The 21,960-nt window shown below is 49.3% G+C and overlaps 4 protein-coding genes across 16 annotated transcripts in view; 1 reads left to right on the top strand and 3 right to left on the bottom strand.

Moving 5' to 3' along the window:
- Position 1: 1 nt before the first annotated feature.
- On the bottom strand, positions 2-10,100 carry LOC121589352 (fatty-acid amide hydrolase 2-B). 4 transcript variants are annotated; one of them, XM_041908190.1, is made up of 6 exons: positions 10,011-10,100; positions 9,799-9,858; positions 9,443-9,727; positions 9,128-9,355; positions 754-2,227; positions 2-682 (listed from the first exon to the last, which is right to left on the bottom strand). In XM_041908190.1, the coding sequence occupies exons 4-6, from the start codon at positions 9,241-9,243 to the stop codon at positions 593-595; spliced, it is 1,680 nt and encodes a 559-aa protein (XP_041764124.1). In that variant the 5' UTR covers positions 9,244-9,355; positions 9,443-9,727; positions 9,799-9,858; positions 10,011-10,100; the 3' UTR covers positions 2-592. The 4 variants fall into 4 exon arrangements, with proteins under 4 accessions (XP_041764124.1, XP_041764126.1, XP_041764125.1 ...); XM_041908192.1 differs by lacking the exon at positions 10,011-10,100 and adding an exon at positions 8,357-8,537 and having other exon boundaries at positions 9,799-9,887; XM_041908191.1 differs by lacking the exons at positions 9,128-9,355; positions 9,443-9,727; positions 9,799-9,858; positions 10,011-10,100 and adding an exon at positions 4,172-4,764.
- On the bottom strand, positions 9,387-10,991 carry LOC121589883 (protein IWS1 homolog). The gene is made up of 2 exons (XM_041909105.1): positions 10,179-10,991; positions 9,387-9,503 (listed from the first exon to the last, which is right to left on the bottom strand). The coding sequence occupies exons 1-2, from the start codon at positions 10,989-10,991 to the stop codon at positions 9,387-9,389; spliced, it is 930 nt and encodes a 309-aa protein (XP_041765039.1).
- A 277-nt stretch (positions 10,992-11,268) lies between these two features.
- LOC121603584 (proteasome subunit beta type-3) lies at positions 11,269-12,284 on the top strand. Of its 5 annotated transcripts, none has more exons than XM_041932536.1 (2): positions 11,269-11,361; positions 11,456-12,284. In XM_041932536.1, the coding sequence occupies exon 2, from the start codon at positions 11,476-11,478 to the stop codon at positions 12,091-12,093; it is 618 nt and encodes a 205-aa protein (XP_041788470.1). In that variant the 5' UTR covers positions 11,269-11,361; positions 11,456-11,475; the 3' UTR covers positions 12,094-12,284. The 5 variants fall into 5 exon arrangements, with proteins under 5 accessions (XP_041788470.1, XP_041788469.1, XP_041788473.1 ...); XM_041932535.1 differs by having other exon boundaries at positions 11,434-12,284; XM_041932539.1 differs by having other exon boundaries at positions 11,280-11,361; positions 11,461-12,284.
- An 853-nt stretch (positions 12,285-13,137) lies between these two features.
- The window catches only part of LOC121603582 (protein tincar), a 90,774-nt gene continuing 81,951 nt past the window's right edge, over positions 13,138-21,960 (bottom strand). For all 6 annotated transcript variants that reach the window (XM_041932524.1, XM_041932523.1, XM_041932525.1 and 3 more), the window contains 4 exons: positions 17,836-19,725; positions 17,370-17,760; positions 16,629-17,061; positions 13,138-16,541 (listed from right to left, as the gene is read on the bottom strand). In XM_041932524.1, the coding sequence (XP_041788458.1) occupies positions 15,723-16,541; positions 16,629-17,061; positions 17,370-17,760; positions 17,836-19,725 (3,533 nt within the window). In that variant the 3' untranslated portion in view covers positions 13,138-15,722. The remainder of the gene's footprint in view (positions 16,542-16,628; positions 17,062-17,369; positions 17,761-17,835; positions 19,726-21,960) is intronic.

Genomic DNA, 21,960 nt, shown 5'->3' with positions numbered 1-21,960 from the left:
GTTAAACATTATGTACTCAGTTTTATTATTTGTATCACTAAAACTATCAGTTGTCCACTGTATTTTTTAACATTGAATGTATCACTATCCTCTGTGGCCCGTTCCTATTGCCAACCAGTCTCTTGTTACTTTTCCATTTGCGTTCATACTAGTTTTGTCTTTTGATAAACACAACCACAATGATGCTGCTAACACACATGCTAACGATAACGATATCAACATTACGCGCGTTGGAAGATTAAAGAGCCGTCTTTTCTTTGTTTTAAAACTCCGGCGGAATGTATCCAATTGATCAACAGTAGAGAGACGCGCTTTTTTTTAATGAAAATAACAATTTATCGAAATATTGCAGTGAAAAGTCCGTACTACGAAACAATGTACATACACACACATACACATATACAGAGGCGGAAACAGTTCCAAAGAAAACAACGAAGTAACAACAATCAAAAACAGAAAGAAAACAGTTACAGGAAATCTTAGATTAAGCTCGAAAAAATCACAATCTCATTGTTGACGGCTGGGCCGCGCATTTGCTGGTGTGTGGGTGTGTGTCTCCTGGGTTGTTGCGGGTTGAAAACCCCCTCCCAATCTAGACAGGAGCCACCCAACCACCGAACCGTCGTTCTAGCTCTTTGGCCACGGCAAAGATAAGATGATCCTGTCCGGGGGCAGCGACAATCTGGAAGAGCAAATGCAAATTCAATTCAGCATCGCCACAAGACAGCACGTGTGTGGTTGACCCTCCCTTACCTGTACGCCGATCGGGAGCTTCTCGCGATCGAACCCGACCATGCAGGAGGCGGCCGGCAGCCCGACGGTGTTGAACACCATCATGTACGTCGTGTCGACCAGCTTGTGAAAGATGCGATAGTGCCGGTGGGCCGTGTTCGGGAAGCCGGGATAGATGAACACCCCGTCCGTGCCGAGCAGATCGATAAAGTCCTTGCGCAGCTTCTCCGTCTGCGCATCGAGAAAGTCGAGCCGGGACTGGGGTATGTAGTTGTTCACGATGTGCTGCATCGGGCCGATCATGACCGAGGGCAGATCGGACTTCGACATGCCGAGCAGATACTTGAACACCTCCCGCCTCATCGTCGTGTCCGGCTTGCCGTTCGCCTGTGGGCTGTAGATCGTTTCCACGTTCTTCATGCGCAGCATCTTGCACACCGAAATGTCCAGCGTCCAGCGCAGCCGCTTGAGGTTGACGCGCTGTGCGTTCAGATGGGCCGCCACGTCGCGGATCGCCTGCACGATGTCGGCATCGATCGGGCGCGTCAAACCGGACGGTCCATCGTTCTCCATGTAGTAGCATTTGAGCGCCCCGATCGGTACCGGTTTGTGCAGCGTGACGGGCGTACCGTCCGGATCGCGCATCGCTTCCAGCAGGAGCGGCAAATCCTCCGCATACCGGCACATGGCACCCGGCGTGAAGAAGCTGCCCCAGTTCTCATCGTCACAGGACGGATGGTGCCCGTACGGTGACACCACGTACGGTGAAGGTTTATGGCCAAACACGCCAGTAAACATGGCTGGTAGGCGCGAAGAGCCGGCAATATCGGTCGTAACGCCGAGCAGCGATCCGGCCGCCGCAATCAGTGCGGCCTCACCGCCGGACGATCCGCCCGCAGTGCGCTGCAGGTTGTACGGGTTGCGCGTTAGACCCGTGCACTGGTTGTACGTTTCCCAGCACAGGCACAGTTCGGGCGTGTTGCTTACGAGCAGCACAATACCACCGGCCCGCTTAATCTGGTGCACGACGGGCGCATCACTGAGTGCGACCTTCTTTTCGCGCAGCTTTCGACCGGCCGTGTTGCTCATGCCCTCGACCGCTAAGCTTTCCTTGATCGAAACCGGCAGTCCGAGCAGGGGTTTGGTGCGGGCTAACTCTTCCGCGGGTCCGAGCGTACCCTTCGCAAGCTGACGGTCGACTTCCTGTGCCTCTTCCAGTGCTGCTTCGAAACGATCCTCGACGATGGCGTTTAGCAGCGGGTTCACCTGCTGGCACCGTTGGATGTACGTACGGACCACGTCCTCGCTGCGTATCTCGCGCTTGCGGATGCGCTCGGCAAGCACGGTGGCCGACAGGAGCAGCAGCGGATCTTCGATTGGTGGGAGTTTGCGGCGCTCTATTCGACCGCTTACGCACTGCGAGTAGGGCATGACGAACCAGCTAAACACGCACATGGCTGCACGCAGCAGCCTGCGTATAGCGTAACTCATCTGTCTGTGGAAACGAGAGGAGGATAACGATTAAAGGAGCGGCAAGGGAACCTGTGGGGATGGGTCAAACATTAACAAAGGCTGGATATGATGGAGGTCGTAGGAATTTCGGTTTTGTGAATTCCAAGCTTTTCCCAAAGAGTTCATGAAAAAAGGGGCGGCATCAGCAGTGTTAGTCATGTGGGAATTAGTTGAATATTGAAGGCCTCAAAATCTCATTAAGTTCGTCTGTCCTGCAGTGTAGTATATCTCCAGCAATTCAGCAAACACCTAAATCTCCATTATCAGGTCCACCACTTCACAGTCTATAATTGTCCCTTTCCCCAGCATTTAATGGGTTTAACGATCTAATAATACACTCCACAGAAAATTCTACCCAAGTAAACGATTGGTGAGCTGCTACGAATGGAATTTTCTATTGCATCCTATCAATACCTTCGAGGACCACCCTCGTCGATCACACGTGATAAACATCCGTGGAACCATTGAAGAGAATACGTAGAGTACGACACTTCAATGAGGATATGTTGAGACCTTTTCTTGAGTTCGGACATCCGCACGGGCTAACTCCATGTGCTGTTTATGACCGGACATTCGAAAATGACCTTCAATTAGCTCTCCGTCTATAAACAAAAGGTACTAAAACGCTAAGCTGCACAAGAATTCCGCAGCAAGAATACTGGTCGAAGGGTGTAGCTTATTCCAGGAGCTACTGGATATGCCGGACAGCTTACAAACCCTCAAGATGTAGGAATTTTAAACTTGAAGGGACATTCGGTCCAAAAGTTGCACTTAATGCTCAAGAGCCATTGAAGCCATTCTTTATAATTCACACGATCAAACACCACTATAACACACACTTTATCTGAGGTGGGTGTATTTTCCTCAACCCTTTACTACGACCCCCTCATCTATCAGTTTGTGGGAGGGACCGAAGTGCGCATGTAGTGCAATAAATCATGGTTTTATTGATTTGCAAACAACCGTGACGACGACGACGACGACGACGACTATGTGGACGTCCAATGTAACCTTGAGCCACCGGCGATACAAGTTGGATAATTGAAGAGCATACAGAAAATCCAATACGATGTACATATAAACAAAAAAAAACAAAACAAAAACCCCTGACATTGAAGTGCATTATTGTTTTACAGAAAGGTACTTGAATATTTCGCCGTCGCGGACGTACAACCACACCAAGCGCGTCATCACTATCATACCGCGATGCAGAGAACGGGCTCCAATTGATGGAGCAAATCACAAGCACGGAGATGATGAAAATCCAGAAAAAAATGAACACTACCACCCAAACTCGATCTTTAACGTTGTTGTTAGGAGTTTTTGCGGATCGCGATCGATATTAAGATCAGCTAAAGCTTGCCCCCCGATTCTGCCACACGGAGAAGATCGCGATGTGCGGACTGATACAGGGTTTCCCACGATTTATTGGTCAGTTCCCATGATTTTGTTTGTGCGTTCCCACGATTTTTTGGTCGTATCCCATAGATTTTTGGTTCGTTCCCATAATTTATTGGTATTTTCCGATTGGATATCAATACAATTGGGCTAAAAAAATCTGGGAAGCGACCAAAAATTCGTGGGAACGCACCAAAAAAATATGAGAACCCACCAAAAATTGATGGGAACCGACCAATAAATCGTGGGAAACCCTGTAATGCAGGGAGAACAACAAACCGAAGTAGCACGCAACGCAGAGGAGTGGGAACCAGAAACACATAAGCACAAATGCGCATCATTGTTATGGAGATCACTGCCCTGCTTTCATATAGGAAACGGTCCAGAGAGAGAGAGAGAGAGAGAGAGAGAGAAAGAAGGCACAAAAAACCTGTTATGAATCGTACGCCGATTACACAGTATCGTTAGATTTTTAGACTTTTGTTTGTAGCACAAACACATTCGCACACACTTTATCAGCCCAAAATACCTTGTTTTCTATTCCTTATACACTGATCAGATCGAGATTTCGAACACGGCCACTGAAACCTCAACCGGGCAGCTCACCGGGAAGCACCACCTTCTTGGAGAAAGTGGCCACCTGTGCTGGAATGTGGAACTTCTCCGTATGCGAACACTGAACCAAGCACGCACGCACGCCCGCCACGTCAATTACATTGCGAGCAATTCGCGTCTGCAGCAACTGAAGCCAGACGAAGATCAACGCACGCGCGCGCCCCTGTGTGTAGAGCTCCAGTGGAGTTCAAGCAGACTGACCGATCGCGTAGCCGTTACAGCAGGTTTCGTAACTGCTACGAACGATGGCGAGTTACAGCAGTTGAAGCCGAACGATCGTGCCGTGTTCGGTGCTGGTGGTTGTGTTGAAGCGTCATCGGAGATCATCACCACCGCGTACGCTGCTCCACGTGCTCGCAGGCAGCTCTTCCCGCAGCTGGGTGTGAGATATGCCGAGGACGATATGCCTGGGAGTGGGGCGTTGCGTTAAGGCTTGGCTGGAAGATTACAAGTTTTGGATGCTCAGAAATGAGGAAAGCTCGGCTTGTTAAGACTGCTTGCATGGAGCTACAGCGAGGACAGCGAACGAGAGAGATAGAGAGAGAGAGAGAGAGAGAGAGAGAGAGAGAGAGAGAGAGAGAGAGAGAGAGAGAGAGAGAGAGAGAGAGATCGTGAGAGGATCGCTGGCCGTGTGGAGAGTTTCTCGGTGGAGCTCAACCTGCTCCGTGCGGGTGCATCACACGATAACTCTTCCTTTGCAAACTCCTCTTCCTTCAGATCTTCAAGGTCTTTCAAGAGCTTCGATAAGACGGGATAAAAAATCCTAACAAGCCGACAGAAACCATTAGTCTAAATGTGTAGTTTGAAGATGTAGTGGAAGCGACATGACATCAGAAAAAGTATACATGATGCCCAAACGGTTCCGCGTAGCAGGAGTTTGAACGAAGAAAAATGACACCGGACATGAAAAAATATCCATTACTGCAGTTAACACACCGATAAAAACACGCACGTTGAAATGGATCGTCGTACAGCAGCAGTTGGTAATGTAATAAACACTCGTCTCTCCAGTATCACTACCACGCGAGTGTGATACCTAATGTGCATTTAATAGCAGCTTTTTGGATATGGAGCGTGTGTAAAACAATACCCCCCCTCCCCAACCCAAACACAATGGAAAAGGGTTACACACAGCATCATCACAGGATTAGACTCCCAGGCCTCACAGCCAGTCTCGAATATCTCACGAATTTTGTTGGTTCGGTCGGAAACCACATTACGACAGCCGCAAGCTGTTGCTGAGCCATTGAAAAGCTAACCAATTTAAGAGCTACTGTTAAGGAAAGGGAAGATTAATTAATGCACGCCGCTAAAATCATTCCCAAATTCCCTACCCGAAACGTTGCCAACACAGAAGAATGCAGAAGTCACCGGGGCTAATGGGGGGTGCCACATGCTCTCAACCCGTCGCTTCGGAGAGGGTGATCGGAGAGTTTATCTAATGACAGGCAAATTAATGGTGCTGATATGCCTAGCCATAGCCACCAGCTGATAGGTTTGTAGCCTCCGAGCAAAAAGACTAAGAGCGCAGGTGATTTAAAATGAATTAGTCAGATGGAGGACCCAGAGAAAAAATGAGGAGGGGGATATGCGATGGGAAGTTGGCCGTCCCCCACCCCCCTCCCCCCTGATTGTTTTAAGCTGCTTAATGATCAGTCGTGAGGTTACGAGAAAACGGTTCGATTGAATTCTCAAGTGTTGATGAGCCCTGCCAGCGGGTCAGCAGGGAGTAGGACATTTTAGGTCAGTTACCAATACACAATAGTGACCACTGCGTAGGATCGTTCGACCATTCCCTACTCCAACCTTCGTTACGTCGATCACAGAGTAATGTGATCTTTGTTTAATCTCAAGGCAAGATATGTTGTAACGAGATGTAGCGCAAAAGCTGGCTAGCCCACAAACGACCCACAAAGTTCGACGACATCGAAACTGGCGAAACTAACGTTTGATTGATAATCGTCTGTCGCATTTTGTTTCAGGTTTCACTTTTCAACCTCTTTCTCTCTCTTTCGATCAGCTAAAATCCTTCACTTGAGTAGGGTATCCCTTTTGGGTGGCCCTTTCCAGGCGCGCACACTCGTCGATCGTTGATCATAATGAGGGTGGTGGTTTGGCAGCAAGAGTGAACGTCCTTCGCAGACCGGCCGGTTGACCTGGCCGGCTGAACGTTGTTGTACCGTGCGTTGTAACTTGCGTGTTTCATAACTGCACGCCGATTCATGCAATTTTCCAAAACGCTCGCTGACGATGGAGTGGCTGGCACTGAAGGGAACTTGCCAAAGTGCGAATGGCGACAACAGCAAGAGACGGAAGGGAAGAGATCTTTTACGTCAGAGCTGCAGTACTGTGTAAACAGAGCTAGCAGCCATATCCTATTTGTCCCTCGCAAGTGTACAAGTGTGCCCTCGTGCGTCTGTTTGATCGTGTCACGACCACAAACATGAACTGTCCTCTCCCCCCCCCCCCCCCTTCGAGTGCGATGGTGACAAGGTCACAAGGCCCACAAGCCCTCAGTCGACCTGGGGCACCCCTTATGCAACGGGGAAAAGGTGTGTGAGATGTGCATGTGATAGCTGCCTATCGTGTGACGGTGGGCTGAAACAAAATGAGCTAATGCTTGTTACGAACACGTTCGCGTTGATCGTTTGATAATTGGTGAGATGTTTGTTAACGAGAGGTGATTGGACAAACACACGTGGAGGTTTTAATTTTCAAGACATCTTCCAATGTACATACACGCTGTTATAATCATAATAAGTTTGTTCAATCGTTTCGTACGTTGGTTGGTAAATAAAAGATAAGAGTTAATTTAACGCAGCCCCAACGGATTAGTAATCGCACGATCAATAACCAACAAACAAAACATTATCATGCTGATAAGCGACATATTATCGAAGCAGTTACTCCATATTGGGGAGGTTGGTGGACCATTTCTACGCACTTGACCGCACTATGGTTCATCGGAGGACTATCGGTAACCTTCTTGCCAGTGATACCAATCGCACGCCTCCAGCTGCATGCTGAGATGAGCATATATATTGTGCATGATCGCAGCATCGCTATGCATAAATGCATAAATATGCTGGTGTTTTGAATTTATATATTTACATATTTTTAAAGCACTAAATGTCCCTCCTGAAAAACATATAAAAAACAGGTTACAAAGCTAAATCCGTCCTTCAAATGCCAACCGGCTACCGCCAAGCCTGCGGCAAAACGATGTGTGTCAAATGCTGATCTACCGATAGGCTACCGTCAATTCCAACAACCGTGTGCCGTGGTGGTTTGTAAGATAAATTGCTTAATTTTTACCGGGCACTTGCTACCACCACCATTGACAACATCTTTAGCGGCCGGAAATACAATCTTCGTGCGTTTGACAAAGGAACCATGCCACTTTATCACCACCTCGTGTTCCACATTATTTGATGAGCATTTTGTTGTCGAGTTAGCGCACGTGCCCGTGTGCCGCCGAGAAGGTGTGAAGCAGTCCGGTCAACAATCAAAATTGCTTTGTTAGGTTATTTACACTTGTGCGGCGCTTGTGCGCTTTGCGTATCCGCAGGAAAGGGGAACCACGTTTTGTTGTTGCTGTTGCGTTCTTTGCATTTCTACGTAACGAACGTGCGCTGGATGTGTGTATAAGAAATGCATTATGCATTTCTTATTGCTACGCTGTGCTAGAACTATTCTACTAAAATACACACAGCCAGTATTCGATGCAATAACACGCACACAAAGTCAAACGTTATCGTAGTTAGTTAAATGCGTTCATCGTGCATTTGTATCATTGGTTCAGTGCGGAAATGCTGCCTGCAAAGCGTATGCATCACAGCAACCGAAGTTCAGTACCGAAACTGACCTATCTTTCCGTTTTCCTTCCTTTTCTTCTCGCACCCTCCCCTCTTTGTTTCAATGTTTGCGTACATGCGATCGATAGCAAAAACCACCAAAGCTGTTGACCGAATTTATGTACCATCGTCGAAAATTCGTTTTTGCTGTGGATGTGGTCGCTTTTTTTCTATAGGGGTTATAGCCATAACTTGTTTATTTTTGAGGTTGAGCCCTCTCCTCCCCATCCCAGCTTTATACATACACACTGTTCGCATTGGGTGTTCGGTGCCTCGGTATACTTGGATCGATATTTCTAATTCATGACAATCACACCAAAATTACATTCCACAGTTTTTTGGCAAGGGAAGTCCGGATTGGCGCAATGGTTTATCATCGTGGCAGGCCATACACACTTATTAGTTTCGATACAGTTTCCTATAGCCCTATGTTGGCGTATGAGAGGGAGAGAGAGAGAGAGAGAGAAGGTGAATGATATCAATTTTCGATTAGACACCAACGATCCAGGGAGACGATTGCTGTCGTGTGTCGCCTTTGGATGTGTTTTTATGTACACAAGCACACACAGACGCACGTATGGCTTGCGAAACAATAGCAAAACCGGCGGTTCACTTTCACCTCCTTTTTCTGTACTGAGCAGCTGATTCGCCACCGTTGGTTGCTTTTTACGGGGGTTTGGGTTCGGTCCGCAATCATACCCTAACACATCGCGGACGCGCGTTTATGTATGCTGAAGAGGTGGCCGACAACGAAACGCCGATTGAGGTTGGTTTAAAGCTCTGTTGGGGGTTGCACAGCGAAAAAAAAATCGGGTTTTCCACGGCACGGTTCATGAGTTTTGCCGTTGACTTTTCATCTGAGATGGAAAGGCGCACACCAACGAAAAAAACACGACTTTTAATATGACGGCGACGCGCAACTGCACTGTCTTGGAAAGCACGAAACACAAAGATGCACAAGAACTGAACACAAAAGCAGCACACACACACACACACACACACACAGAACAACTTACTGGTTGCATTCTCGGACCACCTTACGGTAGCACTTGGCGTAGATGAGCCGCAGAAACTCGACCAGCGCTTTCAGCGGCGAACTCATTATTGGGGATGATTCCGGCTTGATTTGCATTGTCACACTGGCGTATGCTTCCTGCGGTCGCTTCGTGCGGGAGGGAAATGCACATTTAATACTGTCTGCTCCCAACCGCGCTGTTCCCGGAGCCTTGCTTCCTGTGGAGGACCTGACGACGATGCGCGCAAACAGAAACGAATCTAATAGACAAATGCGGCTGTGGGACTGTTGTTTTGTTGCAGAGGAGCGTACTCACGAAGTTGCAGGTCGGTCGGACCGAACAGCCCGAAGCTGACGTTAGCGCGCGCCGTCTCTGCCTGGTGGTGTGAACGAGAAAGTGGGAATTACGGCGCGCACCCTGTCCCTGGTGCGGACACGTTTCACCCCCTGAGAGAGCAGATGCGTGCTGAACAATCTCCTAGCTAACGCCATCGGTGCGGTACTTTGTGTGAGTGAGAGTGAGAAAAAGGTGTGGAACGCTGGAAAGACTCCGATCGCAGCGAGCTCTGAGCTAGGGGTGTCAAACTCTTGCTTTCCGGTGCTGCGTTTTTAAAGCATTTAAATAATATTTTGTTTTTAGTTTTGCTTGCAGAGAAAATGTGTTTTACTTACTTGTTTTTGAATTCTGATATTCAACGAAATGAACGAGTTTGTCCTGAGAACAATTGCATGCTATAAAGGATAAGATATTATAATTATTTATTTTACCTAAAAACTCCATCCTTGCTTTAGATCGTTATGAAACTTGAACTCCACCGAGCGTTCTGTGGAGAAATATAGCCTCTCTAGCCACCCAAATTTCGGCTCCCGTTGGATAGATTTACCAAAGGACGCATTTTGCTCTTTCTTTTCTGGTCGTTAAAATTTTTGAGATGCTTCTCATAGCGGTTCAGTTGCTTTTTTGACGCTGTACAGATATCAACATCAATTTTCGATTTTGGTCGCACAACGTACGCTTTGTCGGACGGCATTGGAACACGTGCCCGCCCTACCCAGTCTCTATCGCCCGGGTGCCCAGTGCCTCTTTCTCCCTTGTCTAACCATAGGGCCTCGTCTAGCTGATCACATCCTGCGGATGGCAGACTGTCCATCGTTTTTCGCTTGTTAGCAGGCATTTGTTTCATTTCAAGCTGCTGGCGTTCTTCACGAGACATCGCTTTCAATTCGATATTAACATTATAGATCGTTCGAAACCAACCGTGGATCAATTCTCCGGCTCGCTTGCGGTTTGCATTCGTTTCGTCTGGATGTTTGTACAGATACATGACCGCCTTGCCTATGCCGGACTGTTTAAGGTACGATTTTTCGATGGAAGGAAATTCACCCAACATCTTGAGGATGCCTTCACGAATCTGCAAACATGGCAGCGCTTTGCTGGGTAGTGGTGAAATCCAATCCGCCAGTACGTTCAACACATTACGCTCCAGCAAAGGCAGCTGTAGATCTTTCTTGATCAATTGCGACATGAAATGCTTCAGCAGGGCGATCTTTTTTGTGGCCGGTTTATTGGCGCGGTTGAGCTGTCGGTCCTGGTCGGCTGCCTGTTGCATCGTTTCCAAGAGCTCCAGTATCTGATCATCATTTCTTTTTACTACATCGATATCACTACCGGTGCGACGGTAAATGTTTTTCTTCCTCTTGAGAATCATCATCAGATCAAAGTCCGTCATAAGCTGCTTTTTTGGCGAACAATCTTGGATGGTATCTTCAGGAGATGAATTTAGACAGAATTGTCTGCCATCTTCCTGTCGCTTCTTGGAAGTTGTTGTAATTTCTTTCCGCTTGCAGTTGAGCCCGGATTCCATGTTTCCAACTCGATTTTTTTCTTACAATACTATTACACCCGATGAATGAAGCTTGGGACAATACAGCACTATTTCTACAACTTTCTTCGCGAAGAGAAGATTCTACACTACATGGCACAGCTAAAATGTATCGAGGATATTTCTTGGAATACGCAATCATTTTCCAATGGCTGCTTGTTTACAGCGGTTTTCGGCGCTTTCGCTGTCCGCAATTTCCCAAACGCGTCCAAAGTGATGTTCGCCCGACCGACCACCGTGCAATTTTGACAGGCGGCATCAATGTGTTTAAGGTCGCGCGTTGACGATTTCTCAAAAGTGCAAGTTGTTCAGCAAGAATAAGAAGTTGTTGTTTTCCCTCCACGGCAAGTCGGTGAGTGTTGATTTGTGCTGACTGTAATTCCCAATCATTTGCAGCGATTGTTAGCGTGCAATCGTTAAAAAGCCTCATCTCAATTCAATTTCAGCATAGAATCCACAAGTAAAGATGTCCATCCTCGCGTACAACGGTGGCTGCGTGGTGGCCATGAAGGGCAAAAACTGTGTGGCCATCGCCACCGATCACCGGTTCGGCGTGCAGGCCCAAACCATCGCGACAGACTTTGAGAAGGTGTTCGAAATCAATCCCCACATGTATCTCGGCCTGGTCGGGCTGCAGACAGACATCCTGACGGTGTACCAGCGGTTGCTGTTCCGCAAGAACCTGTACGAAGTGCGGGAGAACCGGCAGATGACACCGGAGCGATTCGCCGCGATGCTGTCCAACTTCCTGTACGAGAAGCGCTTTGGGCCGTACTTCATCGAGCCCGTCATTGCGGGGCTGGACCCGAAAACGTACGAACCGTTCATCTGCAACATGGACCTGATCGGATGCCCGAACTTGCCGAACGATTTCGTGGTCGCCGGCACCTGTGCGGAGCAGCTGTACGGTATGTGCGAAACGCTCTGGAAGCCGGACCTGGAGTCGGACAGCCTGTTCGAGGTGATCTCGCAAGCGCTGGTGAACGCGTTCGATCGCGATGCCATCTCCGGCTGGGGCGCGACGGTGTACATAATCGAGAAGGAGAAGATCACGGTGAAGAAGCTGAAGACGCGCATGGATTAATTTTGGCCGCTGGCAAGCAATTTGCTTTGGTGGGCAGGGGAGAAGGAGTTCTTACACATTATATGGGGAGCTTTGTTTACTTGGTAATACTTTCCGTTTTCATTTAAGCTCGATCAATACGTTTGTAATACGATCAATAAAACACGTCAACGACGGGGACGATCCTCTGTTTGCGAAGACGGTACGCGAAAGTCACCTTGTCTCATCGGATAAACATGGGTAAAGGAAGAAACAAAATTCTACGTACACAAGCTCAGGCTGGTAAGTAAGTTTCGGATCCATCCGGGGGCAAACGGGCAAGGGACAGAGTTGTGGAAAGAAAAAGGGAATAGCTTCACGCTAGTCGGCATAGATTTACATAAAGCGGTGGTTTATTTCAAGTGATTTGGTTTGTTTTCTCCGGTCGGTTAGCGTTTTCTTACCCATTTTCATATCTTCTTTTTTTTACAACGAAATACTGCGCACTCCAGGGTTTGATGTAAGTTAAACGGTATTCCGTTGCAATGCGTTCTTCAATTTATAATCAGCATCAAACCCATTTCCTACAGCTCATCGGTAGCAGTAGTAATAGTAGTAGTTAGTAATAGTAGTGGAAGCAATAATGTATTTTACTTCTGAAACTCGTTGCCATATTAACTTGCACAGGAATTGAACCATTTCCATCATATCGCACGCTTTTCGGTACGGTTAATAGATATACCATAGATAAGATTTTGCTTCGTTTTCTTCTACGGATTAAAATCATTAAACGCAACACTTGACTCAATGGAATAAGAAGCGACTCCAAACATACTGATGTTTGAAAAAAGGGAAAGAGAATCTTACAAATTATCAAACAATAGTACTAAAAGACACCAAAGAAAGCTCGATGAGTTCCGGCCAATTTCCCAAACGCTGCTGACACCGTTCTAATCAGTCTTGTTGTGTGTGTGTGTTTTTTTAACAACAAAAAAGCATCCAAACGTGAATTCGGCACCAACTGCACGGCAACGTTGTTATAAATTTTGAAACACAAAACACCAATTAAAACAGCCAATTGTGAGATGTTGTTTTTTTAATTCCATTTTTTAATGTCCTTCCACTTCCGGCGGTGTCACTGCCAACACGCGGTTACAATGGTTATTTTTTTGCCTCGAACTGCACATTCTGCTCACCTGAATGCGCCACAGTTGATTTTTTGATAAGCTTAGCTAATGGGAAACTAAATTCGTCCTCTTGTCTCTGCCTGCTAGCTGATGCTACTACTACTTACAACACAAAAAAATTATGCCAGTATTGACTAAAAGAACTGGGTATATAGAAAGTAAACTTACAATGCAAAAAAAACATCATTCCATCATTTCAATCCTATCCCCAATCACGCAACGTTCGCTAATGACGCCCCGTGGCCCATGTGGATGACTTTCCGTTTTATACCTTCGTGACAGCATGGTTCTCTATCTTACACGCGCACTGTTCCTGGCGCCCTGCCTTGTGATGCTTACAGATGATATATGTATATTTAATTGTATATATATTTGGGTCTATATATATGTGTGTATAAATAAGCTGTTCTCTTTTACATACAGGACCTTTCTGCATAATGTGATCCGCGTTCGCCATGATTTCGCCCCTCCCCTGGGGAAGTTAGCTCGCTGATAATTACTTATTATCTCTAAAACCGTTTCAAAAAGCGCTGCCCAACATTCCCACTTGCCTGCCTAATTTTCTTCGTCCGTTTTTCTTTTTAGCATAATTAAAATGCAAAAAAGCTGCCGCTTATTAGACGGTTTTGCTTTTGCCGAGGTGGTTGCGCAAAGATAACTAATCGTAGCGCAAGTAATCATACCGGTATGGTGGAGCGTTTGTGGCGTGTCCTGATGCTGCGCAATGGTACCATTCTAATCGGCCATTTGGAACTGCTGGCCAACTGCTGAGGCCGTACAAATGACACACCACAACCGCTTGCGTAAAGAGCTTTCTTGTCGCCATATGCGCACACGCGAGAGTGTGTGTGTGTGTGTAAAGGGCCGTAAAATTTGACTGGCAAAATTAGCGGTTACAAAAGTTACGGTTCTGCGTATTGGTTTGTGTTGTAAATTTTTGCTACGCGACTTTTTCGCCCGCTTCGTCGCCTTCCGTAGATCGATTGAATTTTGTTTGAGTATATTAGTGAGATTTCGAATTATGTTTCGTTAAAATGCTGCATCGAACTGCATGTAAAACTCATCCCTCTCTCTCTCTCCCTGCTCGCGCTACCATTTCCAATCGACTGTTTGAGCACATTGATGTGATGATGATGATGATGATGATCGTGATGCTGGGTGATCTTTCCCTACCTTCCACGCGGTGTGCTATGACTGTGGCGTCTAACGGGAGGATCCGCTCCGCGTGCTTCCTCTGCTATTATGTGTATTTAGAGTTTATTGTTTCCTTGGTTTGCTGTGGTTGGCCCTGCCTTTTTCTGCACCACAATACACAGCTAGTATATTTAGCTACTATATAAGAGCCACACTACCGCTCGCAGCTGCCAAATCGGCAACCGGCGTAGTATAGAAAGCGAAAAATCGGTCTCAAGTTAATATTGTCCTGTGGTTTTACAATACTTGTTTGCTGCAAATGGTTCCTGTAGTATTATCATTCTTCTGTTGTGATGTCAGTTTTTTTTTATTTCGGTAGATGAAATGATGATTCTTCTACATGTGGACTAAACTTACGTATGGCGTGTTTTTTTAATACACCACTTTATTGGCCCCGTTATCGGAGAGCAATATGGTGGCAATGTGATAAGGGGGTTTTTCCTTCTTTTTGGGTAACTTTACTATGTCTGGGCGGGGAGAGTGTAAAATCGCTCAAAATACCGCTCTTTGGTAGCGCTAAAACGGTAGCGTTTCGCGTGGTTCTGGGGGGTGAAAATATAGATATTATATGTACGTTTCTATGCTTCAATAGTGTTGATATTCTTTGCCCTCTTCTCGTAGCAGCGAGACCATATACAGTGTGATATGATGCGATTCGGATTGTTCCATTCAGTGGTCATCAAGTGGTCTGGATATGCGTTTTTGTTTGCGATACAGTCTACACACATGTTGCAGAGTAGTAGTAGTGGTATTAGTAGTGGTAGTAGTAGCGGTAGTAATAGTTATAGCTTGGTTCAGCTTGTGTGGAACCGATTGGCAGCAGTGGATGCGGGTGAAGCGATCATGGACACGATGAGCTGATGCGGATGAGACTCCTTACGGGTGGTCAGCAAAACCCCTTTTTTATACGCGTAGGTTATAGATATAGATAGATATAATAGCATTAAAGCTGACGCTGTTGCCAATGAACGGCACCACATGGGGGGCGAATGTGGCTTTGCTGTTGGTCGCGAGATGAGGGTTGATTCTTTTGCTAGCTTGTTACGATCCTACACTACACACAGTCGTATGTTGGGGCTATATGTACAGGCGTTTCGGTAAGTTTGGGAGATCATCCCGCAGAAACCGAACCGAATGCTTAATTAACGCTAAATGCTACGAACCGACACGCTAATACGAATGAGACGAATTTAGATTGAGCTTTATACAGGAGTAACGAAACCGAACATAAATGGCGAATGAATTATTGTGCGCTCTGCCTCCACGCCCGATGCCGTGAAGACACCCTCTTCAATGCTGCATCTGGAGGCCATTGATCTGCGCCGCGTTTATGTACATCTCCCGGTCCTGGTCCGATATCATCGAGTAGTTGGCCGAGTCCCGGTCCTCCGGTATGGTGGCGGGCGGCAGAAAGCTGCTGTGGTTGGAGTGCGAGTGCACCACCGGCATGCCGTGCTGCGGCATGGCGAGCGGATCGTGCAGCAGCTTCGAGAACGTATGGTGGCCAGCCCCGAGCCCCAGATGGCCGTAGGGCGATTCCGCGTTCTTCATGTACGGCAGCCGCTTGAGGAACTGGTTCGAGGACGTCGCGTACCGCACATCGTTCGGCAGCGTGGTACGCTGCGGCTGCTGCAGCTGTTGCCGCGAGCCCGACTGGGGCGGCGTGAAGGAAGTCTGCGAGTGGTAGTGGTGCTGCTGGTGCTGCTGCTGATGGTAGCCGGCGGGCAGGGGCATCGTGCTGCACTGGGGATAGTCGGGCCGGTGCATCTCGGAGGCGGTGCCGCGCGTTAGTGGCAGCGTCGCGCTCGTACCGTCCTTGTTGAAGCTCGACATCTTCATGTTGGTCGAGCGGCCGAACGGTTCCTCCTGGATGGCGGGCGGCGGGGGCGCCTTAATGATGGATTTGTACGGTCCCGAGCGGGGCCGTATGACTACCTCGTCGCGCTCCTCGCCCGAATGCACACCGCTCGACGTTTCCGACGGTGCGTCGCGGCAGTCAGGCGGCGAGGTGGAGCTTTCGGTGGAGGTGGAATCGGAGCGGGGCGTTAGCGCTTCGGTCGGCATGCCGGAATCGGCCCGCCGGAGGCAGCGGGGCGTTGAGCCGGGACCCTAGTGGAAGGGGAGGAAAATTCAAAATTAGGAAAAGTGGAAAGTTTAGCGTTTTTTGTGTGTGTGTGTGTGTGGGCTACACCGTACCGAGTTTTCGAGATGGTTGTGAACGGTGACGGTGACCGGGGCCAGGGGGCTGGCGAGCTGTTCCGGCGATCGCATAAACGTTTCCCGCGACACGGTACGGTTGAGGGGCGGTTCGAGGTCGCGGGTGGACGCGTACGTCACACTGTCGTCCCGCACGCACGCCAGCAGCTTGCCCTCCTCGGACGTGTCGTCCGCGTGGTCGTTCGCGCTGCCGACGAGCGTGTTGCTGTTGCTCGCCTCGTCCAGCAGATCGCAGTCGTCCAGCTGGGGCGGTGGCGGAGGGGGCGGAGGTGGCGAACCGGACGGGGCCGGGTGTTCGTACGGCCCGAGGTGCAGCAGATCGCCGGTGGGGCCCCTTAGCGTAGCGTAGTCTCCGTCATCAGCTTCCCCCGCAAGACTGGACATACGTAGCGTGGTTCCACCGGACGGATTGCTGTGATGGGAGGAACGGGGCGATAGAAAGGAGGGGGATTAGAGTGCGGCACATTGCAAGAAGCGGACGCAATTGGATTGACAACACACGAAACGAAACAAACAAAGACAAGCATTCTAGCAAACAATCAGTCGGTGGTGCAAATGATAAACCGCGGAATGGTGCGCTTTTTTTGGAGGTGTAACTAAACGGCTATGCAAACTAAATGCCAAGTTTCACACACAAAGGACAAACAAAGAAACACACACACAAAAACACACAAGGAACGAGTTGAAACTGGTAAGAAACTTGTCTTCTGTATGCTTTACCGCTTGCTGCCATGTTCGTGTGGACCGTGTGCGTGTTCGGAGGACGTACTGGTTACTTCGTTGAATGTTACTTTGAGCTTCGGCGAGTTCGGCGCAATCTTCGGCCAGTAGATCGTTTCCTCCTCGCCGCCCGATCCCGACCCGGGACCGCCAGGGCCACCGATACCGCCCAACCCGGGGCCACCTGCCTGCAGTCCAGCGACGATGGGGGTGCCGTTCGGTGAGCGAAGGCTACCATTGCCCCGCAGCAACGGTTGGGCGGACGGACCACCGGCCGATCCTCCCAGCCGGGCGCCCTCCAGCGGGGGCAGTTTGAAGTGCCAGCGACGCTTCGCCGTCAGCCCCAACCACAGGACGATCCACAGGAAGATATGCAGCACTGAGCCGAGAGCTGGAGAGGGTTGAGCAGAAGAGAACAATGAGTCTACCACTTTGGCAGTGCACACCAGCCAGACGACACACTTACCGGCAGCAAGCACCGCTCCATCGAGGCTTCCCCGATAGGTCGCGCACAGGTCGTGCATTAGCGGCGCCTTCACCACGGCCAGCGCCAGCACGAAGCAGAGCGACGAACAGTGGGCAAAGTAGGCCCACACGTCCGCACTCTGCTTGGCCGTGATCATGCGACGATCGCGCACCCTTGCCGCCAGCTTCCCGTGCCCGTACAGATACAGCACCAGCGAGGAGGCGATCGTCAGAATGAGCGCAAGTATCGCCAGCGCGATCGTGACCGTCCCGTTCAGTATTAGCGCGGGCGCTTGCAGCGGCAGCGCCTGGCCGAGCGTTTGCAGCTTGTACAGCACGCTCGCCCCGGCAAAGCTCAGCAGTATGTCCGCCCCGTTCGCGATCATCTGCAGGCTGAACAGGCAGGCGAACGATTTGGACGTGTGCCAAAAGACGGACGGATAGCGGACGGCCCAAACGGCGAGCGCAATGGCGAGATTGACGAACTCCATGCTCGGCACGGTGCCCCATGCCGCCTTCGCGCTGAACTGCCGATCGATCGGCGAACCGAACAGCTTGGCCAGCAGAGCGGGAAAGCCGGACAGCTGCATTGGATGGAGGGTAAGATTGCCCGGGGCGGCTCCAATGAGAAACGCCGGCTTAATCTCCATACCGTGCTCGTCCTTGATGATGAACTCGTCCTCGTCGACGCTCGGGATGCTTTCGATGCTTTCCAGGCTTTCGCTGCTAAAGCTGTCCGGCTCGGATGCTCGCTTGCTTTTGCGGCTGACGGTGCCAGACTTGGCCGGCACACCTGGGGAGGCGCCTGCCACTTTGGGTTTGATCTCGATAATCTTGGAGTTGGTCGTGACCGGTGTGGAGGGAATGATGTTTTCCGGCAGGTTGACCGGTTTCAGGATGTGAATGTCACTGTCCTTTGCCGTGGTGGTGGTGCTAGTCTTTTTGGTTGTCACACTTGCTCCAACGGTTGTAGTTGGCTCGACGGTAGTAGTAGTGGTAGTAGTAACAGGACGCTTTGGATGACTAGAATCGGATCTTGGAGCGGTCGCTTTCGTCGTAACCGGTGCGGGCACTGTACTCAAGTTGGAAGGCGAGCCTCTGGCCTTACCCGTACCCTTCTTGCCGGCTACGACTCCAGACGCTTCGATCAGCGTCGGTGTACCGTCGGGTTGGTTGAGCAAACTCCAATCCAGCTCCTGCTGCTCTTCCAACTCCAACCGCGTGTCGATCTCTTCCCCGTACCGATTCCTCGGCTCCGGATGGTGGTGGTGCTGTCCGTGATGGTGACTGTTAGCATGGTGTGCTTTCGACCCCTTCCCGCCACCACCATGTCCCACCTTGCCGTGGTTCGCGGTCGAATGTGAAGCCTTCCGATGGTGCCCATTGCGGGCGGGCTCCTTGCGGCGGCTTTCCCGGCTGCTGGCACGTTCGTAGCTTCCCGTACTTACCGTCGTCCCCGCCGCTCTCTGTCTCGGCGCGATCGTGCTCGTCGTTGTGATAAGATTGCGCACCGGTGGCAGCCCATGCAGCGGGGTGGTGGTCGGGTTCGCTGCGCCCGCGTTAACATTTTCCACCGTGGCGATAGCGGAGATGCCGCCGCCACTGCTACCCCCGTACAGTGTGCCACCGCCCATCTCGAGTGCCTCGTGCGTGCGAAACTCCTCATCGCTGGTGTCGAGCGAACCGATGCCATCGTCGTAGTCGGAAAACTTTTCCACCAGATCGCTCTGCTCGAAGTACCCGTTGCGGTACAGCTTGCGCTCCAGCTCGCTCATCGGGGGCCGGCCGGTGGTCGCGTTCGGGTAGGTCGGGGAGGAGGTCATGAAGGAGAGCACCACCAGCCGGTCGCTGTGCGTGACCATAAAGTCGAGATCGGTGCGCCAAACGTGCTCTGGAGTAGAATGGAGGGAAGAAAAAAAAGGAAACGACACGATCAGATGGAGCTTGACTGAGGAAGGATAGTGCAATTAGGAGCATTCAGCATCACTACCCCCCTGAAGGGGGAAGGGAAGGGAAAGCAGCCAATAAATTAGTTTCATTTCCGTCGGGAATTTCATCAGGATGCATCCGGAAACGGTACGAAAAGTCCCAATTTCCCTAAACTGTTTAAGATCAGAAGAGTTGCAAGTAAGACTGACTTGGACCGCTCTGGGACTCTAGCTCCCAGCCGTCATCATCATCAACATCGTCCTCGTCATCAATCCATCCACATACACACCGATGACACACTTCCAGTGGGAAAAGAGGTTTAAAAATTCTCTTTCAAGTCCCTAAGCTTCAATGGGCAGCAGCAACCTGCTGTGCAACACGAGTGAAGCGAATCAAACCGTTCTTCGGAGCGCTTGAAGCGATGCATAATTCACTAACGGTGCGACAAACTATCATGTCCCCGCGCTCTTGGCCTCTTGGACGTTGTTTGTTGTCGAGATGGCTACCAGGCTTATGGCGTTATGGCAATTAAATTGCAACGGAAATCGAGGTCGAGATGCTGTGCAGTCCACACGCCTGCACCGCTTCGAATTCCTCGCAACATGGGTGGGCCGGTGGACGAAGTTGCAGGTTTGTGAGATTTAAATGAGTTGAGGTGGAAGAGGGTGGCGATGTGTTTGCGCAAAGGATCTCTATCGCTCCGTGCGCTGCTCTCGGGCTGCTGATGGGATTGAGGTGGCGTACTTTGTTTGCCGCTTCGTGCACGCTTCATTGAACTTTGATGATCGAACGTGTAAGCTATGGAGGCTTATGAAGTGGTCGGTCAATATTTGATTAGATGTTGGGATGGATTGAAGAAAAAAATCCCCAGACCAAAGTTACTCGTGCTTTGAGACACACACTTTCTAAGGCAGGCAAGGCAATGCGGGTAACAAGTACTTTATTTAACCGGCAGCTAAGAGATAATGACAGCAAGGAAGGAGCTACTGTTTACTGTCTGTTCAAAGCGCCCCCTCCAATTCAAATTGAGACGTCTTTAAAGGTCTTCAAAAACACCCCAGGATGTGTCTTAATAGTGTGTATTCGTTAATATAAAATTTAAATAGTTAACAGTGTTATTCAAAAGCATTGTTAAGCATGGATTGAACTGTTGCAAACACACCAAACATTCCACGCTCCGTTCCGTTTACGTTTTCGCCGCGCTTGAAAAATAAACACACGGCCAAAAGCGAACGGCCGAAAGCTTCTAATCGTTCAATTTGACGCTAAGCTGTCCGGTGCGCGCGAACGCGGAAAGTAATAACAAATTGCTCGGGGCCCTGGCCACATTCCACTGGTAGGGGGGTATTATTTCTCCCTGTTTCATTATACTTCCATTTTGTAGCACACACACACACATACACATACACATTATACTACAATGGATTCTCACCATTGAGACTGTTCTTCCTGTTCTGACAGTCGCCTGTAAGTTCCTACGGTAGTATCCTTCCCCGGGGCTACTGCTTAGTGGAGGTAAGAAAGCGCCATATTGGCAAGTGGAATGTAAAAAAGGGAAAATTTTATATTCACTAGCAAGAGAAGAAAACGAAGTGAACGAAGAAGAAGAACAAAACGAACAAAGCTTGTGGCGTTAAAATATCGTGTCGTGGGATACGAGAAGAAGAGACAAAAAAACAACAACAACAGGAAACGTGATTAATTAAACGTCATCATGGTAACGGCGGTGAGGCGTTTCGGTAGGACACAAAGTGGGCTTTGAGGGCTTCTGCTGAAGCGCATTTTTCCCCTTATCGATGAGATCTCCGGCCCATAGTGGCGTGTTTGTTGGGAGTGTTTTTTTATTTTTTGCTTCCGCTTTTTTTTTCAAACACATAATTTACTCGACCGTCGCGTGATTCGGTTTGTTCGTGGGTGTGAATGGGATTTTTCCCCGGTTACCGCTAACCGTTACATCCTTGTTTGGGACAAACTTCTGCTTGCGGAGCCCTTTTCCATTTAGAAAAGCCCGTGGTGGTGGTAGTTAATGCTGCAGATGCGCTTCACGATTTGCGTAATTGCGTATCAAGCGCGCTTTTGGTTTGCCGTATCGTGTGGCACGCTTTTCGTGTTGTTGCTTTAAAAGCTGGCCATAAAAGGGACGATAAAAAGGGCTAGTTTAAGGTTTTAAAACAGCAAATGTTATTGCTTACGATGC

Source organism: Anopheles merus, chromosome 2R (genome assembly GCF_017562075.2).
Source record: "Anopheles merus strain MAF chromosome 2R, AmerM5.1, whole genome shotgun sequence".
Classification (NCBI taxonomy): Eukaryota; Metazoa; Arthropoda; class Insecta; order Diptera; family Culicidae; genus Anopheles; species Anopheles merus.
The sequence above is the reverse complement of the archived record's forward strand: the minus strand, read 5'-3'. Positions and strand labels throughout refer to the sequence as shown.

Bases quoted from the DNA above. Each gene is read 5' to 3' on its own strand.
- LOC121589352 (XM_041908190.1), bottom strand. From the start codon at position 9,243: ATGCAAATCAAGCCGGAATCATCCCCAATAATGAGTTCGCCGCTGAAA. The intron at 2,228-9,127 runs GTAAGTTGTTCT...TCGTTTCCACAG, and splicing joins GTGGTCCGAGAATGCAACCA to ACAGATGAGTTACGCTATAC. The intron at 683-753 runs GTAAGGGAGGGT...TTGCTCTTCCAG, and splicing joins AGCTCCCGATCGGCGTACAG to ATTGTCGCTGCCCCCGGACA.
- LOC121589883 (XM_041909105.1), bottom strand. From the start codon at position 10,991: ATGGAATCCGGGCTCAACTGCAAGCGGAAAGAAATTACAACAACTTCC. The intron at 9,504-10,178 runs GTAGGGCGGGCA...TCACACCACCAG, and splicing joins ACCCGGGCGATAGAGACTGG to GCAGAGACGGCGCGCGCTAA.
- LOC121603584 (XM_041932536.1), top strand. From the start codon at position 11,476: ATGTCCATCCTCGCGTACAACGGTGGCTGCGTGGTGGCCATGAAGGGC.